This window comes from Trichechus manatus, unplaced genomic scaffold (genome assembly GCF_000243295.1).
Source record: "Trichechus manatus latirostris isolate Lorelei unplaced genomic scaffold, TriManLat1.0 scaffold00026, whole genome shotgun sequence".
Classification (NCBI taxonomy): Eukaryota; Metazoa; Chordata; class Mammalia; order Sirenia; family Trichechidae; genus Trichechus; species Trichechus manatus.
Window position 1 is genome coordinate 1,003,864 of NW_004443962.1, and position 14,336 is coordinate 1,018,199.

Consider the following 14,336-nt stretch of genomic DNA (forward strand, 5'->3'; position numbering starts at 1 on the left):
GGTGCTGGCAAAGAATATTGAATACACCGTGGAATGCCAGACGAACAAACAAATATGTCTTGGAAGAAGTACAGCCAGAATGCTCCTTAGAAGCAACGATGGCGTGACTTCGTCTCGCATACTTTGGACATGTTACAGGAAGGACCAGTCCCTGGAGAAGGACGTCATGCTTGGTAAAGTAGAGGGTCAGTAAAAAAGAGGAAGACCCTCAGTGAGATGGACTGACGCAGTGGCTGCAACAATGGGTTCAAGCACAGCAACTATTGTAAGGATGGCGCAGAACTGGGCAGTGTTTCCTTCTGTTATTCATACGGTTTCTATGAGTCAGAAGCAACGCGACAGCACCTAACAACAATAAATGCATGTTTAAATTAAAACAGAAAAGCATGGCAAAGTATTTCAAAAATGAACCAAAAAATGAGCAAAATTGTTTGCACCTTCTGTAAAAAAGAGTTGATTTTTTTCAATATAAAAAGACTTCCCACAAATAAAAAGAAAGAGATCAACAATCCAATAGAAAAAATGCGAATGAAATAAATAGGCATTTCAAAGGGGAAAAAAGTACAGATGGCTTTTGAAACTTGTGAGTAAGTGCTCATCCTAACTCGTAATAAGTAAAATTACAACTTACGCTTTCAGATAAGAATCAAAAGTTTGGTAACACACAGTGTTGGCAAAAGGATAAGAAAATAGGACACTCTCAGACATTGTTGGGTGGGGGATATAAATGTGTACAATGGAGAGCAATGATGATTAAAAAACACAAAACAAAAATAAACCCTTTGCTGTCGAGTCAATTCCGACTCATAGCAACCCTATAGGACAGAGTAGAACTTCCCCACGGGGTTTCTAAGGAGCAGCTGGTGGATTCTACTGCTGACCTATTGGTTAGCAGCTGAGCTCTTAACTCCTGGACCACCAGGGCTCCAATGAGATGATATCTTTTGAAATTAAAAAAAAAAGCACCTACCTTTTGACCCTGCAATTCTACTTCTGAGTATTCAGCGTATAAATCCTTGCAGACATGTGAAATGACTTAAGTACAAAGATATTCTTTAGAGCGTAGTTTGTACTAGCAAAATATTAGAAACAACGAAAATGTCCATCCATAGGAAATTAGGTTAAATACATTATGGCATTAAATGTGTCCTAAAATGGAGAGATCTTGCAAGTATACATTTTAAGTGAAAAAGAAAAGGTACTGAAACATAGATACGTAGGTAGGTAGGTAGAGAGAGAAAGAGATCATATTGTATATGTTGATGAATGCATAAAATAGAATATCTCTGGAAGATATCAAGAACGTTGGCCAGTGGACAGAAGAAGGAAGAACAGAAAATTATGTTGACAGTGCCTTCCAGCCAAAGAACATCAGGAGCTCACCGGTGATTGAACTAAGTCAGGTTTAATGACACAGCAACAAACGAAAATGCATACCATGGTAGAACTGCAGGGTGTCTCAGTAAGAGGGCATTAGAAAGGACTTATTGTAGGACCTGGGCTTGTGTTAGGTAATTTTAGGGATTTTTAAGAGTAATTTTAGGGTTATATATACCCTAAAAACATAAAAAAAAGATGTGTTAGGGTAATTTTAGGGTTCAAAAAAAATGGGAATTTGATTTGGATTGGACGCTCTAAGAAAGCAGGTGTCATGCTATGATGATGATGGAGTATCTTAATAATTGCTACCTATCTATAAAGGAGGAAACCCTGGTGGTTTAGTGGTTAAGAGCTACAGCTGCTAATCAAAAGGCTCGCAGTTCGAATCCACCAGGCGCTCCGGGGAAACTCCATGGGGCAGTTCTACTCTGTCCTATAGGGTCACTATGAGTCGGAATCAACTAGACGGCAATGCGTTTTTTTGGTTTATCTATAAAGGAAGAACAGAGAAAGGTTAAAGCTGTGACTGTCAAAGCAGCAGCAGGACAGGGAAATATTTGGCCATTTTGTGGACAAAGTTCTTGATTGTGTCTGTGTTCATGCATGATTACGGTTGGTCTTGCCTTTGTCTTGATTCCTCCCCATCCCAGTGGCCTTATATTTGGTGTTCTGTGAAACTGTTCATGTTCTACAGAGCACCAAGGCCTGGCTGGGCGTGCCAAGCTTGCTCTGGCTGTCAGGGGCTGTATACTTGTCTGTGCCCTCACAATTTTGTACCAAATACTTAATTCACCTATTCAAAATAATTTTAAAAAGAATCTCAGGGCTGAAGGGGGCCTTAAAAGTCATTGAGTTTTCATGTAACACCCTCTCAAGTGTCCAGACAGCATCTGCTTGCAGATCTCCAATTTCACCACGGTAGTAACTTTTCAGAGAGCTCATTCCATATTCAAATGGGTCTTAATAGCTTTTGTTCAGAGAAAAAGAGAACAAAGCATTTGGTTATAATATCTTGTTTTCACCCCAGCACGTCTGACCTCTTCAAATGTATCTCTCCTCTGATAACTAGCAGAGCAGAATAATTACCTTTCTAATTTTATGTAAAATATTCCTATTAATACCTTCCAAATTGTCATTGTCTTTTGTGTCTGTGTGTGCATGCGCGCCAGGATTCCAATACAATTTTGCATTTTTTGTCATCATGACATTTGCGGATATTCTTATCTGTAACTGCTGACAAACCCATTTGTGCTTGTACTCAATTACATGTAATTAGTCTTTTCTTCATGAACAAAAGAACAGGTGTCTTTATCAATTCTACCCCACATACCAGGGTAAGACTGTTTCGACCTAATGGTGCCTAGCGAACCAAACATTTCTGACAGATGCTTATAGTAACAAGATTTTTTTTTTCAAACAATCTACTGCTTTTACTCCTACTCACAGACAAGATGGAGAAAGAAAAGGCATTTTAACAGTTTTAGAGACTTACAATTTTTCTCATAGAAAACATGAGCAGAATTTAAATCCCTCTCTGATAGTCTTACTCCTAGTTCCCACTTGGGGCCCTGGTGGCACAGTGGTTAAAGCGCTCAGCTGTTAACCAAAAGGTTGGCAGTTCAAATCCACTAGCGGCTCCTTGGAAACCCTATGGGGCAGTTCTACTCTGTCCTATAGGGTCGCTATGAGTCAGTTTGGTTTGGTTTTTTTTGGAGCCTCGCTTGGAAAAAGTCTTAGTAAAAATTATTCATTTTCATTCGAAATTTTTCAATGAAAATATGGGGAGGGGACAGAAAAACTACATTAGTGTAAAACTGGTGCAGTCTGAACAAAATGTATACTCAATAGTATTACACCAGTGTTAATTTCCCGGTTTTGATAACTGTACTGCTGCTGTGTAAAATGGCACCATTAGGAGAAGCTGGGTGAAAAGTATATGCAAACTCTCTCTGTACTGCTCTGCAATTTTTCTGAAGTCTAAAATTACTAAAATGAAAGGGGGAAGGAGTTTAAAACGCACGGGTGGAGCAGGGGTAGAAATATTTAGTCTATAACAGTTAAGGATTTAATTGTGTTCCCAAAAAATATATGTTGGCATTCTAACTCCTATACCTGTGGATAGAATTCTATTCAGAAATAGGGTTTTCTTTGTTATGTTAATGAGGGCTGTCAGTATAGGGAGTGTCCTAAACCTAATCACTTCTGAGTTATAAGGAGCAGCACAGACACAGAGACAAGCAAGCACACATAGGGGAAGACAGATGCCACGTGTATATTACCAAGGAGCTGAGGAACTCCTGGACTTAAGAAGTTGAGACCAGGATCTTCCCCTCAGAACCTACAGAGTCTTTCTAGAGCTGATGTACTGAGGCGGACTTCTAGCCTCCTAAAGTGTGAGAAAATAAATTTCTGTTCTTTAAATCCAACCACATTTCTATTTATACCAGAACTCAGAAACTAAGACCATGACCTAGAGAAACTTTTACACATATGTACAAGGAGACATCCATTTATTTGGTCAATTTTTATTGAGTGCTATTTATGTGTTAGAGACCATTCTAGGTCCTATAGATACATCAGGGATCAAGACAAAATCTCTTCACTCGTGGAACTTACATTCTGCTGGGGGTAAGATCAAAAATAAACACACAGAAACAATATATACATCAGGTGATCATAGGAGCTATAACAGAAATGAAGCAGGGTATCAGGACAGAGAGTGACAAGTGGGATGTGTAATTTTATAAAGGATGGTCAGGGAAGGCCTCTCCATCTTCTGTAAGAATGATCTGAGCAACTCCGTTTGCAATTGCCCTGAAATAGAAACTATAATCATCCACCAAAAAGAGAATGGGTGATGCAAAAGGTTAAGTGCTTGACTATTAGTCAAAAGGTTGTTGGTTCAAATCCCCCAGAAGTGCCTTGGCAGACAGGTCTGGCAATCAGCTTCCGAAAGGTCACAGCCAGTTCTACTCTGACACACATGGGGTCACCATGAGTCGGAACCGACTCCACAGCAACTTAGAACAACATGACACTCACAACCATAATATTTGGGGGCAAAACGACATAGCAGAAGATATATACAGAAATACCTTCTTTCATGAAAACTTTAAAAGCGTGGAAAACAATATTATAAATGATGCAAGCCTACATATACGTGTCAAAAACTGCATGAAAACACGTATGCCAAATTCAGTGTCATTGTTACATCTGGTAGTGAAAGAGCACAGGATGCCCCAGGGAGAGCGCACAGAGGAGACAAATGCACTGGGGTTTGCAATTAAATGTTACACCAAGGGGTGGGTATCCAGACGAATTTATATTCGTTTTTATATTCTGTACAATCGTAAACGATTTGTAATATCAGTTTATCGAAAACTGTGTAGAGTAGCTTATCTTAATATTAAAATTAGTTTAAGTTTGCAGGTTCAGACCGTTTCTAAAATCATTTGACAAATGTATCACCCCCTGTGTGTGTGTGAGAGAGAGAGAGATGTATACAGCCATTATGCTGATACGTGTATTTATTACACATACACAAGTACGTGTGTGCAAATGTATGTATGTCTAGGTGGGTGTTGCAGCACTGGTGGTGCAGTGGTTAAGAGCTCGGCTGCTAACCAAAAGGTCGGCAGTTCGAATCCACTAGCTGCTGCTTGGAAACCCTAATGGGATAGTTGTACTCACTCCTATAGGGTTGCTATGAGTCGGAATCGACTCCACAGCAACTTTTTTTTTTTTTTATATGTAGGTTTGGTTGTATGCTAGCCATTGGCCCAGCATCAGCAGAGCATGCACTTTCTATTATTTTTTCTAGAAACAGTGAAGGAAAGATTTGTGTTAGTTTGACCCCACACTTGCATCCCACTCCCCACCCCTGCCCCATGAGAAGAGGCTTACGTCTACAGGACACCTGGCCGGGTTAGGGTTGCTTCCTTTGGAACTGGACACAACCATTTCCTTATCTAGGGACTGAATCTATCTCCGTCTATTTATAATTATTCAATCTTTATTTATTTATTTATTTTTTTAGTTTGGTTGGATAGTGCTGAAAGAGAATGTTAATATTGTCATCTGCTTTAGCCGCTTCATTTTATAGAAAAAGAAACTGAAATCAAGAGATAACTCAGAGTTAGTACAGGCTGCCACAGCTAAGCAGTCCCCTGGCTCTTTCCACCTGTACTTGAAGCCTTACTAAATCTACATTGAAGCGCAGATGCAATAGATGGAAATCCTACACGAAGAGAAAAGCAGCCTCATTCTTCTCTCCTGAGTTGAAAGCTTGAATCATTTAAAGAATACATTCACACAAACACAGCTCAACAATGCAAACCACAGCAGGCGAATCAACTACTTTGCAAAAAACTGAGAGCAAGAAAACTGGGATGAAATTCTTCATAATAAGATCTTTTCTTTATTGTAATTCTTATTTTATCACGTGCAATATTGAGGGAACAAAGAATAATTTAGAAGAGGATGGATAAGAGCATTTTCATGCTTTAGGGATTGTAAATCTTTCCTCCAATCTTTATTATGAATTTAAAAGATATTTTGCTATAAAATATCAAGCTTGCTAGAATAGCATATGCAATTTACCAGATTGTCAGTCTGCCTACAAAATTATATCCATCAGAATACAACCCAATTGGACAAACACGTAATGAGCATTTACTCTTTAAAACCAAAACCCGTTGCCGTTGAGTCGATTCCGACTCATACCGACCTTACAGGACAGAGTACAATTGCCCCGTGGGGTTTCCAAGGAGTAGCTGGTGGATTTGAACTACTGAACTGTTGGTTACCAGCTGAGCTCTTAACCACTGCTTCACCAGGGCTCCGATTTACTGTTTACCAGGCATTAAAGATCAAACGAAGTCCCTGGGTGGCACAAACGGTTAAGCGCTCGACTACTAGCTGAAAGGCTAGCAGTTCGAACCCACCATGAGGCGACATGGAAAACAGCCAATCTGCAGGGCAGTTCCACTTTGCACACGTGGGATTACCAGGAGTCGCAACTGACTCGACAGCAACTAACAACAGTAATCACCACAAGGGTCTATTAGTGAATACAGAGACGTTTTAGGAAACAATATGGCACCCAACATAATTTTAGAGTAGCGCAAATTTGCCTCCACGAGTTCGTATATGATTATGCAGAAACTGAAAGACAGGAGTATGATCACTCTTGGGTCCGAAGCTTGCATTTAAAATTTTTCTAAAATGTAAAAATACTCTGTCATACTTTGATGATTTTTTTTAGTTATTAAACTAGCCAACTCCATAGTTAAACTAGCTACAAACTATCTCCAGGATCACTATTATTAATATTTTTATATCTGACACATTTATCTCAAAAAATTATAAACAAAATTTTGTAACAGGTCTTCCTGTCTTTAGTACCATGTTAAATAGACTATAAAAATTTATCATATTTTTTCTCTTAAAATCAGCAATTTTCCTATTACTCAAAATAAAATAACATATACATATACTTACATTCAATGTGTATCTTAAGGTGTAATTTTGATCTGCCAGAAATTCAGTTCCGAGAATTATTATAACATTTTTATTATTTAGTTCCAGGATTTAAAGGCCATCTAATGCTGGCAGGTCTGCATTGTTCCTGCGAGTATTTATCATCATCCTAACAACAAATGGAGCCATGGTGGCACAGTGGTTAAGAGCTTGGCTGCTAATAAAAAATCTGGCAGTTCAAATTCACCAGCCAACTCTTTGGAAACCCTATGGGGCCGTTCTACTCTGTCCTATAAGGTCGTTAAGAGTCAGAATGGACGGGACGGCAACGGGTTTGGTTTTGGTTTTTTAACTACAAACACTGGGATGATGGAATATTCTTATCCAGTCAACAACTGGAACTCATTCAAGTCTCCACCTTCTCATTTAGTAGGTAATTTCTCTTCCCACATCATCTCTATGCTGTAGGAAATGACGGCAAGAAGAACAAAGGAAAACATGCCAGCTTACAGGCAGTTAAATAGTTCAAAAGGCTACCCAGCCATGTTTGAAATCTAAGATACACTGGGTTTGTGACTGGATTGCAGAAAGCTAGTATTCCTTACTGTAGTCGCTGTTTTCGTCCTTGGTCCCGTCAATGGTACCATCTGGGTGCATCTGTAGGAAATATCCCTGCTGGCTGAATAACCTCGTCACAATTCCTTTCAGCTGGGGTTCTGCAAAACCAAATGGAATGATTATTCAAATTTTTATTTAGTTAATAAAAATGCACATTTGCAAATTGTTTAAAAGATTCTCTAAGTAAATGCATGAATACCAATGGCTTCGATATTGAAATAAGTATTTGCAGAGGGGGATATTTCAGTAACATAGCTTTACTTTTTTTTTTTTCCTACTAGAGGCAGAGTCATAATACTTTGCAGCAGTAAACCAACTGTAAATAAATAAAAGCTAATTATGATTGGGAAAATACAGAGGCATGCGAAAAAGTGAATCACTTCTCTTCTTCAGGCATCTGGTGTCTGACTGCAAGATGCCACCAAGTTTATGGCCCCATTCCAGAATAACTGTTTAGGCCAAAATGACATTAAAATTCCTAAGCTTCCATCAGTTATAATAAGGCCTCGGACAAGCTGTATTTCTGCTGGATGCCCATCAAAAACTGATGAGTTTTTAAATTCTGTTCTATATTTCCCCCCTTTTGATCATGTTCAGTGAAGATAGCTGGGCACCATCCAGTTCCTCTGGTCTCACAGCAAAGGAGCCAGTTGTTCATGGAGGCAATTAGCCACATGTTCTATTTCTCCTCTTATTCTTGACTCTCCTTCTTCCTCTGTTGCTCCAGGTGAATAGAGAGCAATTGTTGTGCCTTAGATGGCTGCTGGTTGCACAACTCAAACAATGTAATCAATGTCACTGAATTGTACATGTAGAAACTGTTGAATTGGTGTAGGTTTTGCTGTGTATATTCTCAACAACAAGAACAAAGTAAATAAAATAAACCAAACTGATGGGTTGGAGAAAAACCACAGGCAAAGTCAAAACTACCATTGTCATGAGATGTCACTAGACAGTACACACAAACACAGATTTCACCCTCACTAAATATCTCACCTACAAAAAGTCATTTTCCCAGTACAAATAATAATAAAAGAAAAAAGAAGAAGTCACATAGGTTTCTCTAAATATTTCAAACTAGAAGAAGTCCTCAACTTTCAAGAACTCCCTACAAACTGACACCACCAAATTGATTTTTGTATACTGCCTATGGATTTGTGCACATCAGCTAACAAACAAGCACTTGAAGCTTTCTCATTGTGTTGCTGGCTGCAAGCAACAATACAGTTTCTGTAGCATTGCCACCATCTTTGCCTCTACTATAGTGTTGGGCAAAAATTAGACTATTCCAGTGCATTTATAGCCCTAATTATTTCATAAAAATGAGTAGAAAACAGAAAAGTGCTGATACTGGTCATAAAAATTGAGGCAAAGATGATAATCATATGACTGCTGAAAGTAGAAATATGCTATCCTCAGAAGGACAATCACTGAATATATGTCAGCCAACTTCATTTCGCAATCCATTTATTCAACCAATATTTACAAGATTTCTATTTTTTTTTTTTTTTGGTCAGGCAATATACACTAGGTACTGTGTGCTAAACAACACATTTTGGAAGGGTATTTTTTTTTTAAATTATTTTTCTGATTGTACTTTAGATGAACATTTACAGAGCAAACTAGTTTCTCATTAAACAAGTAATATACATACTGTTTTGTGACTTGGTTGCCAACCTCAGGACACATCAACACGCTCCCCTTCTTGACCTTGGGTTCCTCATTACCAACTTTCCTGTCCCCTCCTGCCTTCTCATCCTTGCCCCTGGGCTGGTGTGCCCATTTAGTCTCATTTTATTTTATGGGCCTGTCTAATCTTTGGCTGAAGGGTGAACCTCAGGAGTGACTTCACTACTGAGCTGTAAGGGTGTCCGGGGGTCATAATCTTGAGGTTAAACTGAACACATTTCTAAAAGGGAATTGTGATTAAGGATTTGATGTATTTAATTCTTTGGGAATGGATCTGCTTCTATATAATATACTTATGTCTTCTGTACATAAAACTTGACCACACATACTCAGGAATATGGAGTGACGCCTATAGAAACACGTCTTCTTCAAACTAGTCATGTGAAGCAAAAGAGATGCCAAGAAAAGTTGGGAAGAAGGAAGTAGGGTGAGGAAGAAACAACTGGAAAGAAGACATTCTGAAGAATAACTATGTATTTACTTATGAGTTAAATTCAATTTATTTAATTTAGGGGCCTGAATTTTCTTATCAATAAAATCTGGAAGTTAAACTAAGTGACCTTTAAATCCCTTCTCTATTTACCTGGAGCACATTAGTACACTTTGCCCCAAGTGGTGGCAAAACCAAAGGAAGAACTCATCTTAATGCATTTTCTCTATGGGCCACTCAATCCAACATCCTAAGGACATCTCGGAGGAGCGTGCAGCTAGCTAACCTCACTGCAAACACTGCTCCATGTGCCTCTGCCTGAGGCCAGATGACTGACAGTCAGCTCTTGATGTGGCACCCTTAGCTCCAGATCTGAAATCAGAAGACCCAGCTTTAAGCCACAATTACTGTGTGGTCCTGGGCAAGTTATTTGACATCTGAGTCTCAGTTTTCCTGTCTATATAATGGGAGAAATAATTGCTATCCTAACTATAATCACTGAAAATTTTTCAAATGAATAAATGGATTTGATAGGATCTGGAAAAGAGCCCCTAAAAATTAAAATCTAAGGTCTAATTTTTCAAATATGAAAATCTAGGAGGCATTGTAATTCAGGCAAAGAGAGCATTCTGAGAACAGATTCTGTCTGCTGGTTTCTGTTTTTAGTAAAATATTAACTGAGCTTCTATAATCATTGAAGGGGTAAAGTTGGCTAAGACTAGGGTATAGAAGAGAAACAAGGGAAAGGAAAACTATCTTATAATCCATATTTTATTTCCAATAAGATTGATAAGATAACTTTAAAAAGTCATCTCTTCCTTGGTGTAGCAGCTGAATCATGAATGCCTGCAAGTGATTGATTGTTTTCTACATGCTCCTCTGTCTGCAGCTGTAACTAACCATTCCTTTGCCATGGTGAAGTCATGGCCCTGTGGAGGCACTGGAAATTCAGACTGGTAACTCCCTTTAAGAATAATGAGCATTAGGCTTTTATACCAACCCCCACCCCACCCAAGATCCGTGCAAGAACAAGCTTGGAGTTTGAGTATTAATTATGTGATAATTCATGAAAGTGAACATCCTGCACTATAAAAGTTTCAAAGAAGACCTGAACATCTATTGAACAAATGTCCTGCACTGAGAATGTGTCAGAGAACACTGTATATAGCCTGCTGGACACGCCCAAACCCTACCAACCTTTCTAGACTCAGCTCGAGAGTCACCGCTTCCACAAAGGCTGGGCTATCATAAGAGAGGATGACTTTTATAATTTGAAAAAAAAGAACATGTTTTGGTGTGTTTTCAAGAATGGGGATAAAATATGGGACGACTTTTTGGTACATCTAGACTCCTGGGTGCCTTCAACAAACACATGTTATTTGACAAAGATTATGCTTGGGAATCTACGAGATGAATAAAACCTGTACTGTTCTCAGAGTACACCCAGCCTAATAAGTAAAACATAATTAAATATAACACTAGCGAGGGGTAGCTGCTAAACGAGGGACAGAAGCAGAGTGGCATAATAGCACCAAGGACAAGGGACTAATTCTGTCTGGAGGTTGGGCACAGACACTTCGCCTGGACCTCGGAAATGAGTGGGACTTTCATAGGCAATGATACTAGAGGAAGGGCATTCCAGACAAAGAAGCAATGGATGGAGGCAAAAACTAGCATGGGCACGCTGGAAATAACGCAGAGTCTGGTATGCACAGTATATTGGGTAGAGTATCTCAAATGCTGATATGCAGATAAGTGCCTGTTCTCATCAAACATTCAGAGGTCAACAATAACATTAAGGAAAATAAGGTCAATGGAGCAAAAAAAATTTAAGCTAAATTTGTTCAATTTATATGACTATCCTTGACTCTAAGATAATATTCTTCCACTATATTGTTTTTTATTGAAGGATGGCCATATTACTAGAGGATGGGGGGTTTGTTTTGTTGTCTTTTGTCCTCTAAAGTAGTGTGGCAAATACTGCTAGCTCTTCACTCAAATATATCTCCTCTTTTTTCTTGGCACCTAGATAGACCATATGCCCAACCTCCCTTGCAGCTAGGTCTGGCATATGAATGAGTGTCGTATGGAATGTAAATGGAAGTGATGTGTGCCATTTTCAGGCCAAGGATTTTAAAAGCAAATGTTCTTCTTCCACATTTTCTTTTCTTAACGCTGGCTGGATTTAGATGACAAAGCCTAGGAGATGCCAGAGCAACAAAATGGAAGAATATCGGGTGCCTGAGTAACTGATGGAAAAAAGCCAGCAGCCATCAAAAACACCCACTTTGGACAGTTAGGTAAATAATAAATAAACCTCTACTGGTTTTTGGCCATGGTGCAAATTTGGGACTATTTCTTACAGCAACTTGTTTTACTTCACCTGGTTAATTAAAAAGTTGGCAAATCTATGTCAATGCCCAATTATAACTATTATTATTGGTTTATAAAATTCCATAGCCTGGCAACCATGGGTACAGGTTACATGGGGAAAGAAAATGAAGCAGACTCTGGAAAGGTTTGTTTGATAGGACTCCAGTTAATTAGAGTCTTGACTGTCAAATTAGGAGCTTTACATTTTACTTGGTAGGCATTGTTGGGAATCTGTATTTTAGAAATACTATTCTGGTGTCTTTGTAGAGGATGGATTGATAGAAAAGAGACTGGGGACAAGAAAATTAGTTAGGTAAATTTGGTAAACCAAAAAAAAAAAAACAAAACCCATTGCCATCAAGTCGATTCAGACTCACAGCAACCCTACAGGACAGAGCAGAACTGCCCCACAGAGTTTCTAAGGAGGTCCTGGTGGATTCAAACTACTAACCTTTTGGTTGGCAGACATAGCTCTTAACCACTACACCACCAGGGTGTCCAAATTTGGTAAAAAGACCAGTAAGGAAGTAGTGATCTGCCTAAGGCTATCTAAGGAAGTGAGTTTTCTGTCTTTGAAAGAAGTAGTGATCTTTTAAGCCCTTTGGACATAAAAGGAGGGAATGGATTGTTGAGACTGTGAAAATCAAATCAACAGAAGAGATGACTTATTGAGTGTGAATGAAGAAAGAAAGAAGGGATTGCCAAAGAAAACTAAGTTGAAAGAAGAAGGTTACACAGGACCAAAACTGTAACCACGAGATAACTGCAACTTAATCATCAGAATACTGAAAGAGAATCTGTACCAATGCTCATCACAAAGGCTGTTTTCTCTCTTCATTTGCAGATGTTTGAAATAATCTTGAACGCATTTTTACCTTATTTATGCCTTAGATAAACCAAAGCTCAAATATTAATAAATAAATAAATCTACTCTTTTATTATTATTTAATTCCTGGAGTCAAGGACATCTAAACATTTTTAAAAATTAAAACAAACATTAGTGATAAAAAGGAATGTGCTTTCAAGCCATGCATAAATATAGATGAATATTAAAAACATGTAGCTAAGTGAAAGAAATCCATATGAAAGGCTATCCTGCATAATTCCATTTAGAAAATATTCTAGAAAATGCAAAATTATAAAGTTTTAAGAAGATCAGGTATTCAGGGAATGAGGAGATTTTTTAGCAGTGAAACTATTCTATATGACGCTGTAATGGCAGAGACATGAAACTATGCATTTATCAAAACTTTACAGCACTTTGAGTGTACCTTAATGTATGCAAATTTATAAAACCATTTAAGATGTCAAAGGATCCCAAAATGCAATGGAGACTATGACAAAATAATCTGTGTTATAAATGGGTGAGATAACCTCACTGCAGGAAGTGGGGAAAACGATGACCCAAGTAACTTTTAGTTCATCATAATATATAGGTATTGGTTCATTAATTGTGACAAATGTACAAGACTCACTTCATTGTTGTTGATAGCTGCCATCAAGTTGGCTCCAACTCATGGCAACCTTGTGTATAACAGAATGAAAAGTTGCCTGATCCTATGCTATCTTTGTGATCGCTGATATGTTTGAGCCCATTGTCGCATTATTGTGTCAGTCCATCTCATTGATGGTTGTCGTTGGCTCTTTACCAAACATGATGTCTTTTTCTCGTTATTCATTATCATGCCGGCCTAACACATGAGAGGTCCTCAGTTCAAAAATGAGCAGAAGCCATGTTAATGTAAAATGTCAATAATAGGGAAAACTAAGTGTGGGAAATACATGAACTCTCTGTACTATCTTTATAATGTCTCTATAAAACTAAAACCATTCTACGAAAAGTTTATTAAAAGATAATAATTGCAGCCAAAAAAGCAAACGAGAAATTTTACCCTCAAAGAAGTTGAGTGAGAAAGAAGGTAAAGGATGTCAACTCGTGATCAATACCACTGCCTTCGGGATGACATGACAGCGTCAACAGAAGTTTTGAATTCAAAGTCAATCGGGAAAAACGAAACCCGAAGGAACTATCTGGGCATTCATGCTGGCTTGAAGTGTAGGGCTATGCAGCAGTTACCAAGAAAAACCACTGAAACTCAAAACAGATACATGGCGGCCAGATCACACATCTCAAGATGAATACAAGATTACAAAAAAGAAAATGAATTTTAGAACTGGAAGAGACCTGGAACTCCAACCCCTTCCTTCATCAATTGCAAAGATAAAAGACACTAAAATTGAAATGTTGATCTAGGGCTAGTCTACCCCAGCTGAGAGAGGGGAAGTATCTTGCCCAATGTCACCCAGGTAACAAGCAAGAGTTAGGACAAGAACCCATCTTCTACATACTGACTGTTCATCATCCTTT

At 38.4% G+C, this 14,336-nt stretch overlaps 1 protein-coding gene across 2 annotated transcripts in view; it reads right to left on the minus strand.

Moving 5' to 3' along the window:
• FGF12 (fibroblast growth factor 12) overlaps positions 1–14,336 on the minus strand; it is a 587,132-nt gene that overhangs the window by 212,183 nt on the left and 360,613 nt on the right. For both annotated transcript variants that reach the window (XM_004373566.3, XM_004373565.3), the window contains one exon: positions 7,464–7,574. In XM_004373566.3, coding sequence (XP_004373623.1) covers positions 7,464–7,574 — 111 coding nt within the window. The remainder of the gene's footprint in view (positions 1–7,463; positions 7,575–14,336) is intronic.